Source organism: Kwoniella botswanensis, chromosome 3 (genome assembly GCF_036426115.1).
Source record: "Kwoniella botswanensis chromosome 3, complete sequence".
In the NCBI taxonomy this organism is placed as follows: domain Eukaryota; kingdom Fungi; phylum Basidiomycota; class Tremellomycetes; order Tremellales; family Cryptococcaceae; genus Kwoniella; species Kwoniella botswanensis.
The window spans coordinates 2050411-2076952 of NC_088601.1; the positions used below are offsets into that span (position 1 = coordinate 2050411).

Consider the following 26542-nt stretch of genomic DNA (forward strand, 5'->3'; position numbering starts at 1 on the left):
CTTTCTCTCTTGACTCATTACCTACTTCCCACCGAACTTATATTTTTGCAATTTGTTATATGTCTGTCCCCCCTTTTGGGTACTTTCAAATATCAATTCGTCATCATTGAACGAAAGAGGTGAAGAGCTGAACTTTTGGCCGAAATTATCGTTATCACTGTTCTTTCTTGTCGCAGGAGTGAAATCCTCCTTCGAGGGTCCACTACTGTATTTCCTCGACGCAGGTGTTTGGTCCCTGCGTGGCGTCAGCACATTGGTATCTCTCGAAAGTAAAATGCGCGAAGCCTGAGCTTGCGAGGTGATAGGTAACGTCGGACGTTTGACAGGTTCCGGTCGAGGACGAGTCGTAGGGTCCGACTTGGTACGTTTGATAGGTTTGTTAGGTGTATCGTCAGATGAAGGGATGGACGCAGGAGAAGAGGACTGGTGAGATGGCGCAATCGTTGTTAGCTTTGTTCCTACATCTGCCAGTCAACATCGTATTGACAACTCACCTTTTGCCCAAACGCATATTTAGCTTTCCAACCAGCAGCAACGATCCTGGCCCGTTCCAATCGTTTCTTTTCACCTTCATCTTCAATCGCATCCTCGATCTCGGTTACTTCCTGTTTCATCGATCGTTTCCTCTTCTTCTGATTGATCTGATCCAAAGACGGCGTAATGATTTGTTCTTCCTCTGAGATCGTATCGCTCGAAGTTGAAGCGAAAGGTTGAAGCTTTCTACCCGTCGGCCAAGATTGAGTCTCAGGAACGCAAGATGTCGTGGTGGATGTGATAGGTGACGATGAATTGGGTATGACAATAGTCGACAATCTCGATAACGATTTCTTTTCTTTCCTGGCAGGAGTTCGAGTCCGACTCTCAGTAGGTGTTTGGACATCCACTTGCGTCTCTTCGATGCTTTCTTCATTCACTTCGTTATCGTAATCGAATTCCTTGAACTCCGTCTCCAGCACTTGAGAAGACGCAGCTATGAGCACATTCTCACCGATCGAAGCGCCAGTAGGTGATGGTGGGGTACTTTCCCGGATCTTATGATCTTTTCTTCGGGGTGTAGAGAAGAGTATTCCTTGGGAAGGTGAATCAGGCGGACTGGAGAGTACACATCCTGGTGAAGTGAGGATATGACCCGAGATGACCGATTTAACGGGTGAATCTTCCCCTCGAATCGAAGATATTGCAGGGCTAGGCGATCGATTAGGTGTAGAAGCTGGAATTCGAGATGGTCCAGCGATAGGTTGATTCTTGATTTCCTCGCTTTCTTCATCGTCTTCCCAATGTAGTGATTCTTCCAACTCAGGGGTGATTTCACGTTTGGAAGGTCTCGAAAAGAATTTACTTTTCTTACTACCTGTTGAGTTGTGCTGAGTTCCTGATAAGATGGCAGGTGCAGAAAAACGTTCAAGATTCTGGTCGGAAAGACGAGACGGTCCAGAACCAAGGGTACCGACGGCTTTAGCCAGTGATCTGGTCTTCTTCATCCCTGCACAATTGTCAGCTTGACTCTCCATGGTGTTAGCTAGATTAGCTAACTCACTGGTAACGAAAACATCCATAGGTCCAGCAGAGACTGTCGCATTGACTTTGGAGAAATTGTCCGTGAGGATTTTCGTCCGAGGTGTTGGTTGATAATCTGGCCATTCATCGATTATAGGTAACCTCGTTTCAGGGTGCAAATCGCCTTTGGCCATTCCTCTAGCTATTTCTTCTTCCACATCTAACCCTATCCATCTTTCATCATTTTCACCTAGACCACCTTCAGGAAAGTCGTTGAGCGGTATTAGACGACCCTGCTCGGGACAGTATACTCGTTGATGGATGAAAGCTAGTTCTGCTTGAGCGAACGAGGCGAGATAGTCCGGTGGGATAGTCATTGATCCTTCTAGTCGTACATGTTGGAGCAGCTTTGGAAGGGATGAGCTGGGATGCGGACTGCGACTACCTAGAGAACTCACCTTTTCTACCGTTTTGAACCTCCGCATCAGGGCATGAGCCTTTTTTAGTCCTATACCTACGATGGAATCGAGGTAATCACAACCTGAGAGCATCTACGGAGGTCGGATATGACCCATGGTCTCCTATCAGTCCAACTGGAAGGAAAACAAATTGAAAAGAATCTTCGACTCACAGCCATCCTCCTGAACTGAACATCCGTCCATCCGTGCATGGGAAAATCGCGTATCGTTGCTAAGTTATTACGGTGTATCCAGACACATTGGCCATTCCCATCGAGTTTGAATATCACCTAGGGGGTGCCAAGAATGTCAGCTACGAATCCAGTTTGTATAGGGGGCAGAGAATCAGCTGACTCACTTGACGACAACCAAAGACCAGTAAATCAGAATCTTCGGTTATAATCCCATCTACAAAACCTTCTCTTTCCAGATAACACAGCTGGGCATCAGCTTCGTAGGGTGCTACCACATAATCTACATTCTCCGCTTTGAGTGCCTACTCATCAATCAAAAGAATGTGTGTCAGCTAACGTCCGAAGGGCTGGAAAAGTTCAGCTCACCTTAATAAGTTGATAAGCCATCTCAGGCGTGATATCCAAACACCTCGTGTAAAAATCTCTTGCTTCCCTCCATCGTCCTTGAGATTCCATCGATCGGGCTCTTTCGAGGTTTTCCGCTCGTGATCTATCAGAGAAGAATGATCATATGAGCTAATCGAATTTCAGACGAGTGAAGGATAGCTCACTTTGCTCTTGATACCTCCGTGCCCTTCTTAGCCGGTAATGGACCACCATCAAATACGATAAAAGGCGTTATACCATGATATCGAAGCATCCGTACTCGATGCATCGCATAGTCCACGAATCTATACTGGGTATATCAGCTACTTGCCCATTAGCAGACACGATGTCTGGTCAGCTCACTTGGTTGTCTTCTTTCCCTTGACCAGATCTTCCGCACAACCGAATGCACCTTTATGAAGCCATACGTATGCCTATGAGATTGCAATGATCAGCTGGGTCCTTGAAACATGTCACGAGAGTCTTCGCGGAAAGCTGAATATACTCACATCTACCGCCAGTCTATGTGAGAATACCTCGTCAGCTGATCTATTCGTATAACATGGACGTATAGATCATCGCGTCGAAGAGATCCCAACTCACCTCTTCCCCTTGAACTCTGACACATGTCCGCTGACCTGTATCTCCTTGAGCAAGGGTAGTAGACCAGAGATACCCATGTTGCTTGCTGTTTCCTCACAGTGTGAGAGACATATGAGGATGGGATGAAAGAAGGAAGGTGATGGTTAACAAAAGTGAATTGCAAAGAGTAATGTTAATGTTCTTGAGACTAACAGCAGTCGCGTCTACCCATCCTCATTCTCATCCTTCCCATAGTCACGCGCACAGACCCTCAGCATGACGAAATCAGAGGGAGGGTGTCAGATTACGTAATTAAGATGAATGAGCAATCAGCTCCGCCGTCCCTCTCACTTGGCTGCTTGAATCAACGACAGCCAGTCAGTCGAATGTCCGTTCATGCCTCTGCTTTATAGCTGGATTATCATCTATCCTCTAACACTTCCAAACAAAGCGGCCATGTCAATACCACATGTGAGATGTCTGAAATGTGCCGGTCGGGTGCACGAGATCGCCAGCTGACTGTCTTTGGGTGTATAGGCATCATACGACCCACGAAGGGTATTCCGATTCTCATTACCCCGATTCGAAGTAGGTCCCAAAGTGAGGTCTATCGGGACGTATCTTTCTGGTGGATTGGTAAGTAACTTGCGTCTTCATTCACTTTCAATCTCCTTCACAACGCCCAACCCCAGTAAATGAGAGGATGCTACTGATCATCAAATATCATGTGTCCTCGTAGTTCGCTCTATCCTACTTCTTCTTATTCGACGCAGCTACCATATCATCCCATGCGAAACCACCTCCCGACGCCCCATACGATGTGGTACCCGTACATATGAGTTTCGTAGATTGGATTCCAGCTATATGTTCCACTCGTAAGTCTTCAACTATCAAGATATCCTTTGTCCCCCTGTTGTCACAAATATTTACTTGATCGCTTGATGGTTCACTTTGTAGTTGGTTTCCTCATTACATCTCTTTTGGATAAATCACATCTCAACGCTGCTCTCTCAGGGGATAGCTGGGGAGGTGATGGTCCAGCTGCAGTACGAGCTAGAGTGGTATTGTTTATTGGAGTAGCGTTGATGGCTGGTGGTCTGGCTGGAAGTTTGGTGAGTGGACTGTTCATTCATAGTCAATGCACAATCAACTCTACATCCACCTCTCTCTTTGAAATGATATGTTCTCTACATGAAGGTTATTGCTGACCTATCATTGTCGTATAGACCGTCTTGATCCTTAAATACATCATCACCGAATACACAGATTACGTCTACTATGGAATAATGAATGTAGCTATGAATGGGGGCATCATGTTATCGTGAGTTGTGATAAGGGCTCCGGACAGAATACAACTGACAAGGTAATGATATATAGGGCTATCATCCTTTGGATCTCACAGAGCGGTAGTGACGAATACGAATATCAACTTACCGTATAAAACCATCCCCTCCATGAAATATCCGAAAACCACCCTTACCCAGAGAAAGCAGGCGATGATGATGAAGAGAATTGTAACATTCGACGAGACGAAAAGAACAGAAAACACAGCAGGTATTTAGTGGAAGCGGGAATATGGTATACCCAGACCTAGATAGTATAGCATATCGAAGTAGCTCATGAGATGCAGTCATATTGTAACATCACAATCTCAACGATTAAAATGGAAGAAAGCGAGCCTTTGCATATCTTCAAAAATCACTCATGTTAATTCATGACTCTCCGACAAAAGCACATCGACAAGCAAGCGATACAAATCGCAAAGATGCATCTCCATCTTTTCTAAGCCTAAGCTTGAGGTGTAGCAGCACTACATCGATCTTTCTGAGCCGAGCAATCAGCTACACTCGCATCGCCCGATCCGGAATTAGCAACGTTGGCACTGCACGCACCCAGAGTCAGCTCCGAATACCAAGTCATACACAGGGGAGTCACTCACCATCCATTGAACTGTTGATCGCAACTTCTCTGGAAAGCCGCACCAGCATTGACGAACGTATCACCTTTGACTTGGAACGGTCTGGTTCCACCGATATTGATCACAGGAGTGGCAGCTACTCCGTTTAACGCCTCAGAGAAAGTCTGGAGGTCATCACCGGTAGCCTATGCACATCAGGGTAAGCGAGATGAGTCGTTGTGAGGTTGGAGGGTGCACTGACAGTAGTGGGAGTATTGGCATCACCGGTGGCAGTAGTAGCAGTAGCAGTACTGGCTGAATCAGCGGTAGCAGCGGTGCTGGTCGTGGCAGTGGCATCGGCAGAATCGATCGTGGTAGCATCCTCGGCTGAAGCAGTAGTGTCGGCAGCAGCACCGGTATCCGCTGAATCGGCAGCAGCGGCACCAGATGCAGTACCTGTACCAGTGGATTGAATACCAAAGGCAGTTTCAAGCTATGATCGTTGATCAGCCGAAGATACGACTCGAGACATCTCGTTTGTCGTAGCTCACCCCAGTTAACCAGGCATCAGCGAATCCTTGATCTCTCTGTAAAGCTCCAGAAGCAAGTTGGGAATCTAAATCAGCAGCAACGGTTTTGCACTGTCACATCAACAACATCATTGATATCAACGTCAAAATCAGCGATAACCGTAGACCTCTGAGAAGGATGTCGGGGTATAGGACTTACGACATTTCTAGTAGTTGCTGAATTAGCACAAGCGTTGACGAATGTATCGCACATGAATTGAGTGATGATAGATGGGTTGAGGGCGGTACCGTGATTGAAGTTTACAAGGTCGGACTGTGATTTTCAAACATTAGTTAACAAGTTTCATTTGCCTCAGGCCGTTTTACAGATTATTGTAATGTAGTCTTCGAAAATGTGTTATGAAGAGACTTGCAGGTTCGAAAGAGAATTCATCTGCTTTACGGCCGTCCAATCCGGCGGCGAAAGTCATGGAGAAATCTGTGCATGATCCAACGTCGATCCCAGCAGCAGGAGTGGTATTAGTCGCTGTACCCTGTGATTTGCCATGGTTCATTCAGCTCGTCTTCCCTATCTTCCAGACTTTGGATTGACTCAACTTACAATTGTATCGGCCGTATCTCCTGCACCTGAAGCCGCATCGGTAGCAGTGCCAGTGGTATCTGTAGAAGTGGTATTTCCAGTAGCCGCGTCGTCAACCACAGCTGGACATCCGGCAGTAATCGTATCAGTACCGGTAACTGCATCAGCTGTACCAGCTGTACCAGTAGAAGTGACTCCAGCCACAGCGGCGTTGATCTCTTCTTCAGTGGCGTCCTATCCACCGCAATATCCCAGCATCAGCATCCGATCTGACTGATACAATCGTCACACCACATCACCTACTCACCTCCACAAGCAGGTTTTGAGTGAAAATACAATCATCATCATCACAGCTATTCCCTTTACCAGTCGGATCGCTTGTATCTCCAGGTGCGAATGTCCCGCTCTTGAGTGCGTCAAGGGGATCACCACCTATAGCAGCGATTTGCTGTGCAAGGGCAAGGGTGATAGCTTTGTTAGTGGCTGCTGCGTCGGCTGAGGCGGGATCTTGATGTTGTGATATAGCGGCTATTTCGGGATTGGCTGGTGTGTCGGTGCTACACCAATCACAGAGTCATCAGCTTACATCCCTCCTCAACAAAATAAGATCAAAGGGAGAACTGCAGTGGATCGTCATGCTGTACATCTTCTGAAGGTTGAACATGAACAAGAAACAAGGTCTACTTACCACAAAACACTTGCCAGTCCCACTTGACCTGTATTTCTCTCCAAAGCTCTATAAGTCAGAGCGGCCGTCATACCAGCCACATCATTCGCAGCTTTCGCATTGGTGAACGCCTGATCGGCGGTGGCTTGTTGGAGACAATCGGTATTGGTGACTTGACCTGCACCAGCTGCTGCAGCTGCATTACCCAGGAGACCAAATACGCTAAGTGACCACAAGCGCATCAGCTGTAGTTTATTGATATCTCATAATCTACGTCTACGGGACTTACGGATCGACGATACCTAGAGGATTGTCTTGTTGTAAAACAGTTTGGACAGCTTGTAAGATACTCGCATGGGATTTTTCTATCATATCAAATCAGTCATGTTAATTGCGAGGAAAGGAAGTTACTCACCTTGTGGAACCTCCCTTTTGATCAACGTGTAAATAGGTACAGCACCAGTCTGACTAGCAAGACCAGCTAAGAGAGGTAGAAGGGCGAATGAATATTGGAATTGCATCGTCGTAGGTCGTTGAGTTTGTCGAAAGTAAGTAAATCAAAAAGAAAGTATTTTCACCGAAACTCAATCTGAGTTATAGAAAAAGTAATAAGTATGTAAATAACGACAGCGGAAAATGTAAGTCGAAAAAGTTGAAGCAACCAGTGCTTGGGGGGAATTGAATGAAAAGAGTGAGAAAGAAGGCTGAGGAGAAGAAGATCATCTTGAATGAGTGTACAAGTCGATTATATATCTTTCCGGACCAGGCTATAGTCGTATCTTCAATGAGATTCTAAGTACAGAGTTTCACAGATCGATCAGAGGTATCAGGGGAAATTGAACTTGATGTCTGTCGGTCGTACAGTTTCGACACTTCCAAACAAGGTTCGATGCGATATCGTCCCTTCCCGTCGACGAGATCAGCCTAGAGACTGATCATCCGGGCCGAAGTCATCGATAAGTTACTAAGATCATCATGACTACCGTTGTCTTAATTTTACGCTCGAAGCATCATGCCGAAGTTGGCTCGTCGAGGAGGTTCTTGCACCTGTGACATCAGTCTCTCCTCGTATCGATGTCACCCTGACAACAGACAGACGGCGATCAATTACCGCTTGATGTGACTGATCAACCCTATCAGCCACTGTAACGAGCAAGACTGATTAGCTTGGATACCAGACATCCTAAAATGGGATGACAGAACGATAGCGAATGCATAGGCGGATGCTATGAGCACATGGCCTGACGCGTTGATCGTCGATTTTTCCACCTTCAGATGTGTATGTGGCACTTCCTGTTTGTACTTTATTCCCGCTCATCACACGCGATACCTGGCCTGTTCCATCACTTTTTCGAGTCTCTAACACTTCCCAGATGATGTTCCGAGCAATGCTGACCGTCCAGACCGCTCAGAGGATGCTTGGGAGACCCAAAAAGGTCCAACAAGGAAAAAGAATCCTCTCCGTCAGAGAATCGAACTCTGATCTACCGCGATTGTAGGTGTGCGTCCTTGATTGCTCAATGACAAGCGGTCATACTAGCCGTTATACGAACGGAGATTTACAGTTTACGCCGGTAGGCGGGCCAATTAATATAGGTTAGACCGGTATTACCTGACTGCCACATGACATGACGGACTGATAGTCGCGGCGTGGAACCTCTGTTGGATGCTTTCACTCCAACCCATCAACTAACTCGCCATACGTGCTTCCTCATAACACTCACCTCACTATATTTCAGCCCATCAGACACATAGATCAAGAGCAAGATGAATGGACCAGGATTCGAGGATGTCGAAGACAAGGATGGTCAGTTCACTTTCACCTACTGATCAAGCGCTACGCTAACTCACTTACAGGTGTCAGACTGTCATGGAACGTCTGGCCATCCAGTCGTATCGAAGCTACACGTACTGTGGTTCCCATCTCAGCTTTGTATACCCCCTTGAAGGAAAGAGAAGATCTACCTCCGGTGATGTACGAGCCCGTCACTTGTAAAGGCTCTTGTAAGGCTATCTTGAATCCTTATTGGTGAGTTTGCGCACATGACGTGTCATCAATCCCGTTTCGATGGAAAACATCCAAATAGAATGATACTCGAACAAGAGCACAGTCACGAGGAGCCGGAAGCTGATATATGAGATGGTTATAGTCAAGTCGACGTCCGAGGTAAAATGTGGATCTGTCCCTTCTGTTTACAACGAAACCCTTTCCCTCAACATTATCACCAAGATTTATCGCCTAACAACTTACCTCCCGAACTCTTACCCAAATTCACCACCATTGAATATACCTTATCACGACCAGCTCAGATCCCACCCATCTTCTTATACGTGGTCGATACGTGTGTGGACGAGGATGAGTTGAAGGCTTTAAGGGAGACTCTCGTAGTCAGTTTGAGTCTGTTACCTCCCAATGCCTTGGTGGGGTTGATCACTTTCGGTACTATGGTAAGTACATCCTTTTCTCATAGGCCCCATCCTATCATTACGGTCTGTGCAGTGACTGATATGCCATTGAACAACTCATAGGCAATGGTCCACGAGCTAGCCTATGCGGATTGTCCCAAAGCCTACGTCTTCAGAGGATCAAAAGACTACCAACCGAAACAGATTGCCGATATGTTAGGACTCAACCCGTCCAACAGACCTATCCAAGCTATGAGACCAGGTCAACCGGTTCCTGCTCCAGCTGCTTCCAAGTTCCTCCAATCGGTCGAGAGCTGCGAATTCCAATTGACCAATATTTTGGAGAACCTTCAAAGAGATCCTTGGCCTGTGGATCAGGACAAGAGACCACTCAGATGTACTGGTGTGGCTTTGGGTGTTGCGACTGCTTTACTCGAGGTGAGTAATGTCATTTTCTGGGTGTTGGGAAGATGAAAGGTGGATCCTATGAAGCGTTGGACGACCAGTCTCACCATCGCGAGTTCTTACTAACCATGTCTATACGTCGTAATAGTCCGCCTTCCCCAACACTGGCGCTCGAATTATGCTCTTCTCAGGTGGTCCACCTACCGATGGTCCTGGTACCGTTGTCGGTCCCGAACTCAGAGAACCCATCCGATCACACCACGATATCGATAGGGACAGTGTCAAGCACTTCAAGCGAGCTACCAAGGTGAGTAAGGTTTATATCCCGCTCAGTCGTAATCATTGACCAAATTTGCTCGGTTTCATAGTACTACGAAGGTCTTTCCAAACGTGCTTCTGCGAATGGTCACGCCATTGACATCTACGCTGGATGTCTTGATCAAGTTGGTCTTCTTGAAATGAAATCCCTCACCAATGCTACCAACGGTTTCATGATCATCTCCGATTCATTCATGACCGCCATCTTCAAGCAGAGTTTCTTGCGAACTTTGGGTAAGGATGAACAAGGTTACCTCAAGATGGGTTTCAATGGTACTTTCGATGTTCTGGTGGGTGGTCATAAACATTATATCTAAAAATGACGGAGCTGACTGAACTCCGAACCACTCGTTAGACCACCAAAGAACTGAAGATCTCCGGTGTCATCGGGCACGTCATCTCTGCCAACAAGAAATCCCAGTGTGTTGGAGAAACCGAGATTGGTATCGGTCAAACGTCCGCTTGGAAAGTTTGCTCCCTTACCCCCAAGACATCATTAGCGGTATACTTCGAAGTGGTCACTCCAGCAGGACAAGCACTATCACCCAATCAATCAGGCCTGATTCAGTTCGTTACTCATTACCAACATTCATCTGGACAATACAGATTGAGAGTTACAACCATCTCTCGAACTTTCCAAGAAGGCGGACATCCCTCTATTGCCGCTTCCTTCGATCAAGAAGCAGCAGCGGTCCTGATGGCCAGAATAGCAGTGTTCAAAGCTGAGATCGATGACTCGCCAGATGTACTTAGATGGTTGGATAGGATGCTTATTAGATTATGCCAGAAGTTCGCTGATTATAGGAAAGAAGATCCGACGTCTTTCCAACTCAGTCCGAACTTCAGTATCTATCCTCAATTCATGTTCCATCTTAGACGAAGTCAGTTCTTGCAGGTGTTCAATAATTCCCCCGATGAAACTGCTTTCTATAGGTGAGTAATACCCTCTACCATCTATGACATACTTTAGCTGATTGATCTTCGCTTAGACACGTGTTGAACGACGCCGACGTGAATAACTCTTTGATCATGATCCAACCTACCCTAATGTCATACGGCTTCGATACCGAACCTCATCCCGTATTACTCGATTCCGTCTCTATCCGACCCGACGTGATCCTGTTGCTCGATACCTTCTTCCACATATTGATATTCCACGGAGAGACCGTTGCCCAATGGCGTAAAGCGAATTATCAAGAACAAGAAGATTATGCAAACTTTAAAGAACTTCTCGAAGCTCCCGTTGCGGACGCACAGGAATTGTTAGAAGATCGATTACCTATTCCTCGATACGTCGTATGTGATCAAGGTGGTTCACAGGCTAGGTTCTTGTTATCGAAATTAAACCCTTCGACAACTCACCAATCGGGAAGTGGATATGGTTCAGGACCTGCAGGTGGTCAGGCGATCTTCACGGATGATGTCAGTTTGCAAGTGTTCATGGAGCACCTCAAGAGACTGGTAAGTGTCCCCAAGCAGTCAGGATTGGTAGGAGTGACGCTGATGTTTTACATGTTGATTTGTATAGGCCGTTGGCGCTTCTACAAGCTAGATGGATATTTGGTTGAAGCGGTGTATATACAGTTTTTACAAATAATCATGCATGTTGGTGTACGCCTGAAATGTAGTAGAGGAAATTATGAAACTGGCACAATTCAGAAACGCTGCTCGTATCGAAACGATCTCAAAGCTGTAATTCAGTAATACAGTAATCCAGTACGCTTGTCGATGGTATCTAAGCCATCTAAGGTATACTTTTCGCAAATTATTCAACAATGAACACGCATTTAGTTCCACCAAGAGACATTAAGCTGAATCTTGGCAAGTGCAACTATAGCTCACCAGTCCAGCTGCATGTCATAAGCATAATAGCACCGTTCATTCTGTGAATGATGGAAGATGCATCGCAATGCTGTATCATAATATCGTACAAACCATCTCTTCTCTATACATTCGTCTGAGCTGGGGTTTCTCCTCCACCCTGCTCCTTTGACCTCTGCTCCAACTCTGTCGTCTCCCTCTCCTCCGCTTGGACCTGTTCGTTGGATTTTCCTCCTCCACCATAATAATTCGACATCTCATTGAACCAGTTCCTTCTGAAATCCATAATTAACGCCTGTTTCTCTTCCCCACTCAGATTCTGATACCTCTTTGAAAACCGCGTGAAATCCTTCTTACTCAATTTACCTACTTCGCCGTCTACTTCTGTAGTTGGAGGTAAAGGCATAGGTGAGAAAGAAGGGAATTTAGGTCGGTTGGAAGATGATTTGGAGTATGGGTTGAAGAATTTGGTGAGACCCTTGGAAGTGTCTATTATCTGTTGGGTGGCTACGTAAGGTCGAAGCTGTAGTATGACGGGTATCAGTATGGTCGTCCATGACAAATACATCAGTCAAGAGACATTATCTCCCTCGGGACGATCTTCAAGAACTGTAAAGGAAAAGCAGACCCACCTCAGTCTCTTCCAACACTTTCGCACCGGGACCAACGAATAGTCTGACTTTCTCGTCCAATACTCTATACTTTGCTTTCCCTTTCACCACATGTACACCCGGGGGTCCAGTACGATGACCACCACCTGGCACTCTCGATTGACCAGTGCCTATAGGATGATGAGATGTCTGGTCAGCACACGTCTGTCAAGGATATATACCATTGCTGATCGCTTGAAACTCCATGGCTGATGGATAAACTCCAACCCACCCTTGTAAAAATCCTTGTTACCTCGTTTCGGCGTGAGAGGTAGTCGGGATGCTCCGGCTATGATGGATGTCGGTCTCATTCTTGCGTGAGATTGGTGGTTGAGTCTTGTGGAATGGAATTGATGCAAAGATGTAGACAAGTTTGAAGTCATTGTTACAAGCTTCGTTCGCTTGAAAAACAGCATTCCCGAAATCTTGGGTTGGACAATTTTAGGCACGCGCCAGAGCTGCTTCTCTTGATGCTCGGGCCTAACATCCCAATCGGCGACTGGCCATGGGAATCATGAGGGACACTTGGCCGAATTGATAACCTGACCATATGTAAGCTAAAGAGATATGTGAGATTACGATTGTGATTACTCAGACCGAAGGCTATGAGAACATCCGCACTACTCGTACATAGCCTGCACCCGGATGATTGGTCATTAGATCAAAGCACAGTTGGATCTGGTTAGTGACCGCGACGGACACGATGACGAATCGACCTGTATGGACGAAGGACCTCCACTGGTCGACACCTATATAAGCAGACAATCTCGGCATGATTGAAGGACGTCTGTCCTCATAACATCCACCCTTAATCGCCAGACAGACATACCTGACATCATTCAGGCAATCTTTCTTCCTCTCACGCACAGATCTCCAGATATACAATTCAACATGTCGACTGCCATACCACAAACTATGAAAGCTATAGTTGAGGATCAACAGGCAAGTTATCCCTTACTGCAACAACTCACGTTTATGACTGACCCAATCACTTTCAGGCCAACTGGGTGACCCTCAAGGACAACATCCCTGTCCCAGCCCCCGGTGAGAATGAAGTGCTTGTCAAGGTCGAGTATGCGGATCAGGTGAGTATCTCACTGTCACACAGCAGGTTTGGTCTACTTCAGCTAACTCTATTCGTACTCACAGAACCCAGGTGATTGGAAAGTCGCCAGCTGGATCTCTCTAGACGGCGCACTCCAAGGATGCGACTACGCAGGTACCATCGTCAAGCTCGGCTCTAACCTCAAATCCGACCTGAGAGTGGGTGATACAGTCGCAGGTATGATCACCGGAGGAATGAGGAAGGATAGAGGTGCTTTTGCGGAATATCTGGTCGTCGAAAGTGATTTGACATACAGGGTACCCAAAGAGCTGGAATTGGATGGAGCTCCTACGTTTGGTGCAGCATGGTTAACGGCATCTCAAGTGAGTAGAATAATCCATTAAGTACCGCTCAATTGTAGTTGCTATAATAGGGCTATGCTAACGTGTGATTACTTTAGGTCCTCCTTAAGAGTCAAGGACATTTCTTATCTAGCCCAACCGACGGTTTAAATTGGTACATCGTATATGGTGGATCCTCATCTGTCGGGTTATTCGCCCTTCAAATCGCTCGGACTCTGGGCTACAAAGTCCTCACTTTCGCTTCTCCCCACTCCTTCGATCTCGTCAAGTCATACGGTGCTCACGAAGTCATCAATTACCGAGATTCCGATGCTATCGAACAAGCTCTCAAGATCACAAACCGCGAAGCTGTATATGCGTTCGATACAATCTCTGAGGGAGATAGTTTCAATATCGCTTTAGCGGCATTGGGTTCAAAGGGAAAGCAGTTGAATGTGATTAATCCCCCACCCGAGGGATTCAAAGACAAAATGGGCAATGTAGAATTGCAACATACGGTGGTCTATACCCTTTTAGGTAAAGTACGTCACCTCTCCTCTCCGACCCGCTGAAAACCAAAGTGCTGATCCCGTGGTGACGTTGATTTAGGACCTCAACTTTTCACCACGAACTCCTGAGTCACCAATGATCATTCCAGCTGTCCAAGATCACTACGAGTTCGGTAAAGAAGTATTAAAGCAGACCCCTGAATGGATTACAAAATATGGGTTCAAAGCGAATCCTATCGAGCTGAGACATGGATTGGAAGCTATCCCACAAGGTCTCCAGGATCAGAAGGTTAGTTTAGATATACATCCACCCTTCCTGTTTGAAGAAATACGATCTAACGACTGAATTTGATATCCCGTATAGGATGGAAAGATCTCAGGAAAGAAGGTCGTTTATAAGATTGCTTAGGTAGATAAAACTGGGAGACAGATATGAACATCGTTATACATGTATATTCATGCCAATCCTTGTGTTCATATCCCCTATGCATGTACAGTACATATGGGGGAACAGCATAGAGAACAGCAATACATCGCCTTTGTAACCTCCTATGGTGTTCTCTGGAGTACGCGTTGAGTCATCGGGTATGCCCGAGGTGAAATCACGAGGTGACTCGACAATCAGCCCATTATCTTGAGTCAACCTTCACGTCCAAGTGAATAGATTCTGCTTCAGCAGATATGACATACATACAATGCTCAACTATATCTTAAGACTTGTCCATCGATGACTTGCGCCAGCGCCTAGCGACCTATGTACACCAGGAATGTCTAAACCGCCGCCTTCTCGTCCCAAACAAGTGCCGCTCAAAATGACAATCACCGTACCCTCCACTTCCGGTACTCTATCCTATCGTCTAGCTCAGGAGAACGACCGCCAACTGCTTCTGGACTTGCGAAAAGAATGTGGATGGGGAGCACCTAAGATTCAGAAGTACTTAGGGGACCCGGACCGACCGTTCTGCATATTTCTGCTCGAGCGGGAAAACGGGCAAGTCGAAGAAGTAGGTATGGGTGGATGGTGTCTTGATATGCCTGAAGATCAGGATACAGCAAGTAGGGAGAGGCGTGTTGTATATCTTTGTGAGTATACACCATCTCGAGTTCTATGACTCAATGGTTGAGATATCTGATATCCGATTTTATAGCATCACTATTCATCCGAAAAGCCTATCAAGCGAACGGATTAGGTACCCAAGCCATCGACCTCATGGAGAAAGCCGCTATAGAACAGTATGGTGCCAAGGTGATAACGTTAGATACGACTGCGTACCATACATATGTGGACGAAGAGGGGTATGCAGTGGAGGATTTCAATCAGAGAGGTAGGGCGGTACGGTGGTATGAGAAAAGGGGTTATACAGAATATAGGGTGAGGGGTCACCTATTCATCAAGTGAATATTTCCATTTAAGCAATTGATACTGTAGGAACCGAAACCATTCTTCCCTCATCCGACTAAGACAGATCCGGATCGACATCTCCAAGCGGTATTCATGCGGAAATCCGTTTCATGATTGAAGTTCATTCATTTGTACCATCGGGACACCACCTGGTATCAGATACTGAAGAGCACCTTTTTATACGTGACAAGTGGAAGATCTGTAATGTATAGACCTGTAGATGATGGACAGATCGATTTGCATGCAGCTATCGTATGGTACAGCTTACAGATTGTAACAGGATCTGGCGGGTACTCTGGGAAGACAAGCATTGATCATATAGCATAGTCAAGTATGCTTCACTTTCGCCTTTGCCTCTGGTTGGCTTGACTGCCTGAATTATGTGCGAAGAGGTCATCCGTACGATTCATATATAGAAGATTTGTGATGCAAGCGTTCGATATGAAAAGCGCTATTGATTCTTGTGCTGAAGATGATGTATTGTACATACCACGGATGGGCAAGGTGAATTTCCCCGGAAGAACCGGCGGGTGGATAGTGAGGAAAGTCGGGGGAATTCAACTGGGATCGTCCTTGCATTCGTTAGCATTATGAAACTTATCGATCTGATGGGTAGTTTCGGCTCGATCATGACACGAGGGGTATGGCTTGGCCAAGGCGGTAAAGTCGAGACTCATCGACTCAATTGGGATAAGGATATTTAGTATATGTCGGTGATACGGACGAAGTCTTGCTAGATCACAATTCAGCGCTGCCAGCGGTAAAGTCCATGTCCTTGTTACGAAGGGCTCGATCAAATGCCGGATTCACGTACATCCTCAAAATTGCCAAAGCCACCTTCTCATGCTGTTGTTGCATGTGAAGCTCCCTATCCGAGACTTCGGACTCCGGCATAGTCGATCATCGCTGAGACAAATTGACATGTGGACCTGAAATCACGTAAGGATAGGTGAAAATTCCCTTACTTGGCTGATTCCATCAGAGAGGGTCACGGTTCGAGCAGCTATTTCCGGAGATTAGCCATGCACTATTGACCTGATCGACCATCCTCTTCAATTACTATCCCGAAAGGTACAAGACGTCGAGACATGGCGTTCTTGATTTAACATCATGATCGGGCGTGATATCAAAATTAGTCAGTGGGATGACTGGAAATGTGATATATATATCGCATCATGGTGTCCAGGTTGGACGGCTCTTCCTCACCCAACCATCCTCTGTTCCATCGGCAACCTTCATTCTACTCGAACCTGACCTGCTCGACCAACCTCTCTTCCGACCTCCCCTTTTACTCTTTAACCTCCGACAATCCTCATCATGCTTTCCATCCTCTCCTTGACTTCCATCGTAGCTGCTTTGGCATGCATTGGCTCCACAGGAGCAGTCCCAGTGACTGCTGCTGCCTCCGCTGCTGCGTCTTCTGCTGCTAGCTCCGCCGTTTCTGCCTCTGCCAGCTCCACTTCAACTTCTGCTTCCTCTGCTCCTTCTGTCTCTGCCTCGGCATGGGTTGTTCCCACCGGTTGGGCAGCGTCCTCCTGTGTCGCTGAAGGTACTTCGGGTCGAGCTCTCTCGTGGACCAGTTTCTCGTCTTCTTCAATGACGATCGAGAAATGTCTCGCCTACTGTGATAACTACAACATGCCTCTCGCTGGGTTAGAGGTGAGTCGAGGTCTGGTCCTCGTTTGATTATCTTATACTAACGATGAATCATAGTATTCCGGTGAATGTTACTGCGGTTCGGTGCTCGCAAACGGGGCCTCGCTTTCATCCAAGAGTATCTGCAACATGCCCTGTAACGGCGATTCAGCCAGAACTTGTGGTGGATCCGGTGCGCTATCGCTTTACGTATCCACCAAGTCCAACGCTGCCAGTCTCTCTGCCGACTACACTTCTACTTCCGTCAGCCTTCCTAATGGATGGAGCTCTATGGGATGCTTCAAAGAAGGTACCACCGGTCGAGCTCTCGACGGATGGTCATACTCGACTCCCGCTCTCAATACCGCCACTTGTATCAACTACTGCAAGAACAAAGGCTACTCCATGGCGGGCTTAGAGTACGGGGGCGAATGTTATTGCGATTCAGCTTTGAGAAATGGAGCTGGTCAGACCGCCACTACATGTAACATGCCTTGTTCAGGAGGTCCTGGAGAGAACTGTGGTGGTGAGCGGCTTCCTATTGGCAGCAAAGAGCTTTCATTGACTTTTGACTCATTTTGAATCAGGTGCCAATGTCCTCCAAGTCTACACCAATCCCTCGCTCGCTCCTTCCGCCAGCACGTCCAACGGCTACGCCAAACAAGCGTGTATCCAAGAAGTCTCTGGCCGAGCCTTGACTGGAGCCTCTTTCTCCTCCGACAGCATGACCGTCGACACCTGTACCGCTTACTGCAAATCATCCGGTTTCACATACGCAGCCGTCGAATACGGAAGAGAATGTTACTGCGGAAATTCATTCGCTAATGGCGCGAGCTTGAGCAAGTACAGCTCTCAATGCACAATGACCTGTGCAGGAAACAAGAAGCAGACCTGTGGTGGACCCAATGCTTTATCTGTATATGCTAGCGCTTAGGTATAGACATATAATGCATAGAAGTACGGTGGAAATGTTGGCAATGTGGCACCTGTGACTAGGCTGGTATACTGACCGGTACAGGTACTTGAGGCTCAGGATTTCGAGCTTTTCCTTCGAAACCTTTGGATGTGAACACGCCTGGAAGACGTCCAGTGCCTTTACCCATTATCCACTCGTGGCTTGTCATCTCGGGTTCAGGTACTAACGATTGTGGTTGAGCATCGATGATCCCCCCCTTCAATCGTCTGAGGACAACTTTATCTTCGGGTCGAGTGAAAAAGACCAAACTGTTTCGAGTGAGGTGAGCCTGTGTACTAGGCGCTGGAACGACTCGATGAATGTTCGATCGGAGTATACCAGCAGTAAATTTGACCATCGCATCACCGAGATTGACGATACAGGACCCTGGGATAGGTTTGACGTAAACCCACTCATCGGTGACCGGTAGTCGTACTTGCAAACCTCCGAGCCAGTTGAATAAAATCGTCAATGACCCGAAATCTGTGTGTTCGGCACTACGTGCTCGGTCCTCGTTGAACGCGCCAGGGTGATTCTGAGTAAATCGGACGTGATCTCCTGAACGCTCGTGGATCCGATGGAGGTTGGCCAGTGTGCCTGGTGGGAGCTGGAGGTGCGTGTTCAGATGTTCAAGGAGGACATCCACTGCTGCTCGACAGTGTCTGACATATCGTTCAAAGAGGTCTTGATGCTCGAGGATCAAAGGGTGGCATGCTAGCCGCTCGCACTGACCAAGAATATCGTCTTTACGAAGCTATGTTCCATATTCAGCATCACGGGCACCAAGTGATTTCCTCGAGTTGAACTTACGTTGTAATTTGCGTTTCTTAATGGTGCGCCGTTCTCATCTTTGCCTTCAGTCTCCGTGTACCTATACGCGTAGAAAGGATGAAGATGTGGTCGACCATAAACATCCTTGACCTCGTTTGGAAGAGCAAAGAACTCCTTTTGGACCTTGTTCAATTCCTCGGCTTCGGAGATGATCGTCTCTCCAAGTTTCGATCCTACAAAGTCGAGGTAGAAGAACCCAAGCTCTTTACATGCTTGGAAGAAGTCTGAGGATGATTTGTTGTCGTCCGCTTCTAGTTTTGCAAACGACACTGAGACCAAAGGAGCGGTCTTCAGGTCTCCTGGGAAGGGAGGAAGAGTGTGATGGGAGGTTAATTGGGCCATGATGTCAGCTTGCGGGAAACAACAATAAGTTGCTACAAACTGGAGGGATATTGTACACCACTTTATAAGTAGAAGAGCAACTTTTGTACCGGGTATATTGAGCTGACTTGATTGGTCATGTATGCATGCATATCGTCGCAGTGTGTTCTCATGAACGCAGGTGGATGAGCACCCATCGCACGATGCCGATCGGCCATCTCCGGGTGGTCGAAACCTTATCGCGATATAACCTGAACTAAAAATCGCTTTTATCAGCATGACCAAACCCGGTCGAGGCTATTTTAAGAACCTCTTTCATGTTTAGAGCGACGGCAACCATCCGCCAGAGATAGCTACCGCGGCTGCTAGCCGCGGTCATTGTCACGACCAATCACCATCTATCGGATTCCAGCAGCGACGACAATGATGACAAGTAACGTCTCCGGCCCGCTGAAGACCGATACACTTCGACATGTCCTTTCGACGATATCTCAACAGGTATGCGATAAGGTCAGCCGAGCAGACGACCAAAGTCAGCGTAGAGATAAGGCAAGGTGGGCGAAAAGAGACTTATATAATACGCTTTGGAGAGAATATCTACTGTCTTTGTTCCATATCACCATAGAATTTGACATACCATGTCAGCCGCACACGACTCTGAGCTGGTTCGTGATTTTGCCCTCACCGGCAAAGATGGTATTCATGTGCTCGTCAATGATCAGGCAATCGACAGTAAAGACACCAGCAACGATGTCTTGGTGGATGCCAACGAAGTAGAAGATGAGATGGACGGGGACGCACCTACCGAGGAAGAAAAAGCCACTCTTCGAAAAATTCCCGGTAAAGTGAATGCTGCAGGATACGCCTTGTGCTTTGTTGAAGCCGCAAACTATGCTTCCTACTATGGAGTATCGGGATGTTTTACCAATTTCATCCAACGACCCCTTCCCGAGGGAGGAAATGGTGCAGTGAGTGACCTACTTTAAGACAAGGAAAAAAAAGAAAAAAAAAAAAAACCCGCAATACTGTATGGTATGACAATTGATGTGACCATGTTTTTAGGGTGCGCCACCGGCTGGTACGCAGCAATCAGCCGGTGCTCTAGGTCTAGGTCTTCAAACCGCCAATGCACTTACAGTCACGTTCCAATTTTTGGTATTCTGTACCCCGCTCCTAGGAGGCTACCTCGCCGATGTCAAGCTCGGAAGGTACCGTGGTCTTTGGGTCGGTATCACGATCGGCTTCCTCTCTCACATGCTTCTAGTCATTGGTGGGTGTGCACTCTAGCATGAGAGGAAGGTCCGTAGACGGTTAACTTTATCTATCATCCTATAGCGTCGATCCCAAGTGTAATCTCCGGTGGTCACGCGATCATTCCCTTCGCGATCGGTATGGTTTGTCTCTCTTTCGGCTCAGGTTTCATCAAGCCTAGGTGAGTACATGTATCGCCGTCACTGGCCGGAGAAGCTCACCACCACGATACTTTCAGTGTGGCACCTTTGATAGCCGATCAGTCAACTGTCAAACGTCAAACCGTCAAAACACTTCCTACAGGTGAAAAAGTCATTGAGGACCCTGGAGTGACCGTTGAGCGCATGCTTTTGCTGTACTATTGGGCAGGTAACGGGGGAGCGTTCTTCTCGATCGCGACGTCTTACACTGAAAAGCGGATTGGCTTTTGGCTTTCATTGTCAGTGTCAACCAAAAAAACCATTTTTGGCCGATTGTGACCACTTTTGCTAATATTCGGCACCTTATCGTCCGCTTTTTACCCTCCCATAGTATGTTGCCCGGTATCTGCTTCCTACTTCAACCTCTCGCTTTGCTTTGGGCTCGAAGGCGAATCACCCACTACCCACCTTCTGGCTCTTCGGTTGGCGATTCATTCAAAGTGATAGGCCAAGTCCTCAAGCGCATCAAGGGCTCGAAGGGAGCTGGTGACGCTTGGGAAAGCGTGAAACCGACCAATATGCGCGCCAATGGCGAATTCGAAGAGCTTGCGGCGAAACACAAACCGGGTTATTTCAGCTACGACGACCAATTTGTTGACGAGGTCAAAGCAACTTTGAAAGCTTTGCGAGTGTTTATCCTACTTCCTGCGTGGTACCTTGCAGACGGTGGGACCGATTCGATCTTGACCAACATGGCTGGCTCGATGACTACTAACGGACTACCGAGTGAGCATCAACGTCGTGGAGCATTTTAGCGAGTGAAATTGACTAGCTCAAATCAGACGACTTGCTTAACAATTTCAATCCCATTGCCACTGTCTGTGCTATCCCCGTGTACAACTACGTGCTTTATCCCACATTGCGTAAAATGGGTATCAACTTTGGTTATATTAAGAGAAGTAAGCTTTATCATTACTCATGACGAGGTTAGCGTGTAGCTTGACTGATGATGTTGATCCAGTTTCCGTCGGATTCTTGATCGGTGCGATCCTCAACGCCGTCGCAGCAGTCTTGCAATGGCAAGTGTACGAGACCAGTCCCTGTGGATACGCTGCGACGGAATGTAATATCGGTACCGGGGTATCACCACTGGTGAGTGTCTATCTATCCATCATCACCCATAAATGGGTGTGCTGACAATCGACCTGTCAATCGCAGTCCGCTTGGTTAGTCGCTATTCCCTTTATCCTCCAGCCTCTTGGTGGTATCTTCATCAGTGTCAGTTGTAAGTGTAAACACCTTTTTAAGTGAGTATTCCGAATTTAACTAACGATCAATCTAGGTTATGAGATGGCCTATACGATGACTCCACCAAGGATGAAAGGAACAATTATCGCCTGCGTCTTCTTCACCAGTGCTATCTCCAAAGCGATCGTACTGGGCTGTACTCCAGCATTCAAAGATCCCAAACTGACCTGGGTATTGTAAGTGTTTCCTGATATCTTATCATGGACAGTTTACTGACACATTTTTATCTCAGTGTCGGTATTGGGTGTGCGAATTTGGCAGCATCCGTAGCGAACTTTGTGTTCTTCAGGGATCTCGATAACGTCGCCAAAGAGACTGACTTGCATAGAATGGACTTGACCCAGGAAGAGGTTGAGCGAACGAAAGGAAAGGTGTGAGAGATTTACTAGACATACTGTAATAAATTAAATGGTTGTTGGCTGTACTTGTTCAAGAAGTAGAATGGAATGATGTAGCTGTTGGAGAAGGATTTTGATATGTTAGGTCTTTGTATACCTTTGATTCGCAGCTTTGGTCGTAAGCGGTATTGTCGAGCATCTCACAGGCGTTATAAGGAAGGGACATTGTTACGAGCATGAGAGAAAGGCGATATGTTCACAACTAGTTATGGTGTTCATGCATATGAACAGTAGTAGATCAGGGAAATATATAGTTATGATGTCACTTTTATCCATTCCCGCATTGCTATCGCCGCGCCTACTACCCGCGGATGCGGGTGATTCACCTGGAAGCAGTCCAAGCGGAGACGGACCCAAATGACGGGAATCATTTTGACGCCGTCCGAGGTCGAAGCTTAAGGTCAAGGAGGATCTGAAGAAGATGAAGCTGGCAGATGGAGGATATGAAAAAAAGAATGATCGTGTGGTGCGTTCACTTGGCGCTGATGTATCTTTCTGGTCTTCTGACTGATTGATCCGCAAATTCCGGAAGGCAATAACCAATCATCTGCTTGGCATTACGAGATGGAGTATGTATGGTTCTTGTCGCTCTATTCTCGTGTGTTGTTTCCTGCTGTTGCGTTGTCAGACGAGCAATAGTGACGTAGGGTGTAGTATGCATGACATCCAGAAGGGATGGCGGTCAACCAATCATTGGGTCGTATACTATGTGTATCGTGAGAATGAATTGGCTTATCTCTCTTATCTGTACTCTACGTATGTAAGCGATGTTACAGCGTTGGGAGGGAGGAAGCCCTTCGAATTTTAGTTTTATTCTCGCCAAGACTTTTAGCTCCACGCGGTACAACTAATCTTAGCATTGAGCCGTTTGAAACACATCATTCATTTCTCTCGCCCTTCCCCCCTCACCCTGACAAGATCGATTTCGATGCGGACAAGCAGTCGGTCGTAGATAACGATAACACTGTTCACCACACCAGTAGAGGTGGAAATGATGTACCCTATTCGCCTCTCCGATCATTCCGCCTCCGCTCATCAATCAGATCATCGCTCCACATGTGGTGCAGGTCATATCCATCTGGGACGAATTTGGCCAATCACAAAACTAAAAAGAAACAGCTAACGCATAAAATGGCTCTAGAACAGAGATTACCCCCGGATGACACACCTATACAGTACGATCATTTTTAGGTTGTGCGTATCCGAAGCTAGTTTGTGAAACTACTACAGCCCCCATTTTATGATACGCCTTGATAAGAAAATCGTCGTATATAATGAGACGACAACAGTACATGCATGCCCTTTTTCTCCTACCTTTTTTATTCGACGGTTCTCGTTGTATGGCCTTTTCGTCGTCTGTCGTGGAAAAATATCGAGTACTTGACACTTTAAACATAAACATAATGTCACAAGAGGGCAGTGGCAGCGCAATCAATGCCTACAACGACGTGGAGAAGAAAGGTGGTGAACCAGGAGGGGGACACCACGTCTCAGTCGACCCAGCTCAAGATGTCTACTATGATCCAAGTAAAGAAAAGTTCCTCACCAGGTTGGGGTTCAACTTTGAGTCTTTCAAGAGAGCTCCGGGGACCACCAGAGGATTGGTATCCCACGGTGATATCCCACCGGAATACCTCCAACATGATAATCCCCTCTTACAACAGAAGATGAAACCTAGACATCTTCAAATGATCGCAGTAGGTGAGTAGGCTGGAGAACAGACACACCTCCCATGTACGCTATACTTAGACTCAAATCTCATTTCGTTACTCAGGTGGTTCTATCGGTACTGGTCTCTTCGTCGGTTCAGGCAGTGCACTAGGAAATGGTGGGCCTGCTGGTATCCTGTTAGCATGGATCATCATGGGTGAGTGTGGTAACAAATTCGAAGAACAAGTCGGGGATTGACAAAGCCCATTGAACCAGGTGTAATGTTAATCAATGTCACCCAAGCACTTGGTGAGATGGCTATTATCTTTCCCGTCTCTGGTGGTTTCTACACTCTCGCTTCTCGAATGGTCGATCCTGCTTTTGCCTTCGCTATGGGCTGGGTGAGTGGGATCTCCTGAGGCGCCTACTTCAAACGCTGATACCTGCATTCTCAGGTGTATGTCATGCAATGGGCCGTCACTCTGCCTTTGGAAATTACCGTCGCCGGTTCTACTGTACAATACTGGGTGAGTCGTATGTCAATCATTCAACATCAATCTCAAGCTGACTGTCCTGGTCCATTCCCCTCAATTAGACGGACAAGGTGTGTCACACTGTTCTCCTGACCTGATCGTTCTTGTCGATGATCTGGGTATTGACTTGCCGAATCTTGTTACTTCGACAGGTGCCACTAGCAGCCTGGATAACCATTTTCATGATTGTTATTATCATTGCAGCAGCATTCGGTACACTAGGATACGCAGAAGAAGAGTTCTGGTCGTCTTGCCTCAAACTACTCGTCGTGGTTCTTTATATCATCATTGGTATCGTCTGCATCTGCGGTGGCGGACCTGCAGGTGAGTTCGCAAAAATCGGGGGGCTTTTTGGTTTTTCACTAACGAGTTCAAAAAAACCTTTCAGGTGGTGACTTCGATACTTACCAAGGTGGAAGACTATGGCACGAGCCGCCTGGCGCATTCGCAAATGGATTCAAAGGTGTCTGCGCGGTGTTCGTTACAGCTGCATTTTCTTTCGCTGGGTAGGTTTTTTTTTTTTTTTTTTTTTTTTTTTTTTTTTTTTTTTTTGTTTGCGGGGTGGTGGTGGTGGTGGTGGTGGTGGTGGTGGTAGTGGTGGTTTCTTTCTCCTTTTTGAGGCGATTCTTCTTTCTATCCATATGACATGAGCTTATACCTTTGTTTCTTCACCCTCAGTACTGAATTGGTCGGTCTCGCCGCTACTGAAACACCCAACCCTCGAAAGACGATGCCCTCAGCAGTCAAAAACACCTTTTGGCGAATCACCTTGATCTACATCACCTCGTTGACGATTGTCGGTCTTACTATCCGATCTGACGATCCAGATCTTTATAACGGTAGTGGATCTGATATTTCACCATTTGTCATCTTGATGGACCGTGCCAGGATCAGAGGTTTGAACCATCTTATCAACCTCACCATCTGTATTTCCGTCTTATCCATCGGTTTATCATGTGTCTATGCCGGATCTCGAACTCTCACTGCATTGGCTGAGACAGGCTACGCACCCAAGATATTCACCTATGTCGATAAATCTGGAAGACCCCTTTGGTCACTGGTCGCTATCCTCGTGTTTGCTCCTATAGCTTATATCAATTGTGCCGACGTCGGATCAGACGTGTTCGATTGGTTGGTGGCCCTCAGTGGTCTGTCGACATTGATCACCTGGTTATCTATCTGTGTCACTCATATCAGATTCAGAAAGGCATGGAAAGTCCAGGGTCACTCGACAGAGGAATTGCCCTTCAAAGCTATGGGTGGAGCATACGGCTCATGGTTGGGTGCTACTTTGATCGTCATCATCCTCATCGCCCAATTCTACATTGTAAGTCAACAAATGATCAGTTTCATCAAATCAAGTGATAGAGCTTTCATTGACTTTTTATCTATTGTGGTGGACTTATAGGCTCTATTCCCCATCGGAGGTGTCGAATCGGCAGGCGAACGAGCCGAATCATTCTTCATCGCTTATCTCGCGGCACCGGTCATGATCCTCTTCTACGCGGTTGGATTCGCCTGGAAACGAACCCTTCCCAAGAAGGCTCACGAAATCGATCTTGATACTGGTAGGAAATCATGGTTGACAGTTGAAGATATGAGAGCGTACAGGGCTGAAAGAGCAGCAGCTCCGTTGTACATAAGGGTCTACAGGATGTTGTTCTCTAACTAAAGAGGAAGTTGAGAGCGGACAGTCTTCAGGATTCTCGATTATTTTTCTTTCAAAAGATTTTTTATCTATCTATCTAATTAGCGTCCTAAGTTATTTGATCGATTTGTATGCCTGACTAGCTTTGTAGTCAGACTATATTCGCGGTAGTTTCAGCATAATAGTGATTAGCAACCCCGTCAG

At 46.8% G+C, this 26542-nt stretch overlaps 11 protein-coding genes across 11 annotated transcripts; 7 read left to right on the forward strand and 4 right to left on the reverse strand.

Annotated features, from left to right (window-relative positions):
• Positions 1-21: 21 nt before the first annotated feature.
• L199_008645 (uncharacterized protein) lies at positions 22-3195 on the reverse strand (the record flags this gene model as incomplete). Its single annotated transcript, XM_064894324.1, has 11 exons — positions 22-423; positions 495-1483; positions 1538-1904; positions 1956-2048; positions 2129-2245; positions 2314-2451; positions 2516-2639; positions 2701-2820; positions 2879-2949; positions 3025-3037; positions 3119-3195. 11 exons carry the CDS (start codon positions 3193-3195, stop codon positions 22-24), a joined length of 2511 nt encoding a protein of 836 aa, XP_064750396.1.
• Positions 3196-3553: 358 nt separating this feature from the next.
• L199_008646 (uncharacterized protein) lies at positions 3554-4538 on the forward strand (the record flags this gene model as incomplete). The annotated part of the gene is made up of 6 exons (XM_064894325.1): positions 3554-3568; positions 3635-3733; positions 3837-3972; positions 4055-4209; positions 4324-4418; positions 4475-4538. 6 exons carry the CDS (start codon positions 3554-3556, stop codon positions 4536-4538), a joined length of 564 nt encoding a protein of 187 aa, XP_064750397.1.
• A 347-nt stretch (positions 4539-4885) lies between these two features.
• On the reverse strand, positions 4886-7292 carry L199_008647 (uncharacterized protein; the record flags this gene model as incomplete). Its single annotated transcript, XM_064894326.1, has 11 exons — positions 4886-4979; positions 5037-5200; positions 5257-5487; positions 5546-5635; positions 5724-5837; positions 5938-6057; positions 6126-6338; positions 6412-6661; positions 6793-6993; positions 7061-7136; positions 7187-7292. 11 exons carry the CDS (start codon positions 7290-7292, stop codon positions 4886-4888), a joined length of 1659 nt encoding a protein of 552 aa, XP_064750398.1.
• A 1246-nt stretch (positions 7293-8538) lies between these two features.
• On the forward strand, positions 8539-11452 carry L199_008648 (protein transporter SEC23; the record flags this gene model as incomplete). The annotated part of the gene is made up of 9 exons (XM_064894327.1): positions 8539-8578; positions 8629-8800; positions 8922-9219; positions 9301-9615; positions 9731-9889; positions 9951-10190; positions 10256-10833; positions 10890-11361; positions 11429-11452. The coding sequence occupies 9 exons, from the start codon at positions 8539-8541 to the stop codon at positions 11450-11452; spliced, it is 2298 nt and encodes a 765-aa protein (XP_064750399.1).
• A 393-nt stretch (positions 11453-11845) lies between these two features.
• L199_008649 (uncharacterized protein) lies at positions 11846-12682 on the reverse strand (the record flags this gene model as incomplete). The annotated part of the gene is made up of 3 exons (XM_064894328.1): positions 11846-12244; positions 12354-12502; positions 12604-12682. The coding sequence occupies 3 exons, from the start codon at positions 12680-12682 to the stop codon at positions 11846-11848; spliced, it is 627 nt and encodes a 208-aa protein (XP_064750400.1).
• Positions 12683-13262: 580 nt separating this feature from the next.
• On the forward strand, positions 13263-14675 carry L199_008650 (uncharacterized protein; the record flags this gene model as incomplete). Its single annotated transcript, XM_064894329.1, has 6 exons — positions 13263-13313; positions 13370-13456; positions 13521-13799; positions 13877-14299; positions 14367-14555; positions 14631-14675. The coding sequence occupies 6 exons, from the start codon at positions 13263-13265 to the stop codon at positions 14673-14675; spliced, it is 1074 nt and encodes a 357-aa protein (XP_064750401.1).
• A 403-nt stretch (positions 14676-15078) lies between these two features.
• L199_008651 (uncharacterized protein) lies at positions 15079-15782 on the forward strand (the record flags this gene model as incomplete). The annotated part of the gene is made up of 3 exons (XM_064894330.1): positions 15079-15349; positions 15415-15638; positions 15696-15782. The coding sequence occupies 3 exons, from the start codon at positions 15079-15081 to the stop codon at positions 15780-15782; spliced, it is 582 nt and encodes a 193-aa protein (XP_064750402.1).
• Positions 15783-16985: 1203 nt separating this feature from the next.
• Positions 16986-18237, forward strand: L199_008652 (uncharacterized protein; the record flags this gene model as incomplete). The annotated part of the gene is made up of 3 exons (XM_064894331.1): positions 16986-17327; positions 17382-17829; positions 17891-18237. 3 exons carry the CDS (start codon positions 16986-16988, stop codon positions 18235-18237), a joined length of 1137 nt encoding a protein of 378 aa, XP_064750403.1.
• Positions 18238-18295: 58 nt separating this feature from the next.
• Positions 18296-19431, reverse strand: L199_008653 (uncharacterized protein; the record flags this gene model as incomplete). Its single annotated transcript, XM_064894332.1, has 2 exons — positions 18296-19012; positions 19069-19431. 2 exons carry the CDS (start codon positions 19429-19431, stop codon positions 18296-18298), a joined length of 1080 nt encoding a protein of 359 aa, XP_064750404.1.
• A 617-nt stretch (positions 19432-20048) lies between these two features.
• On the forward strand, positions 20049-22486 carry L199_008654 (uncharacterized protein; the record flags this gene model as incomplete). Its single annotated transcript, XM_064894333.1, has 10 exons — positions 20049-20378; positions 20473-20680; positions 20746-20842; positions 20900-21100; positions 21193-21587; positions 21644-21760; positions 21823-21953; positions 22020-22086; positions 22144-22285; positions 22342-22486. The coding sequence occupies 10 exons, from the start codon at positions 20049-20051 to the stop codon at positions 22484-22486; spliced, it is 1833 nt and encodes a 610-aa protein (XP_064750405.1).
• A 1424-nt stretch (positions 22487-23910) lies between these two features.
• L199_008655 (uncharacterized protein) lies at positions 23911-26362 on the forward strand (the record flags this gene model as incomplete). Its single annotated transcript, XM_064894334.1, has 8 exons — positions 23911-24208; positions 24282-24374; positions 24434-24558; positions 24613-24684; positions 24843-25014; positions 25079-25196; positions 25369-26017; positions 26099-26362. The coding sequence occupies 8 exons, from the start codon at positions 23911-23913 to the stop codon at positions 26360-26362; spliced, it is 1791 nt and encodes a 596-aa protein (XP_064750406.1).
• Between the last annotated feature and the right edge of the window lie 180 nt (positions 26363-26542).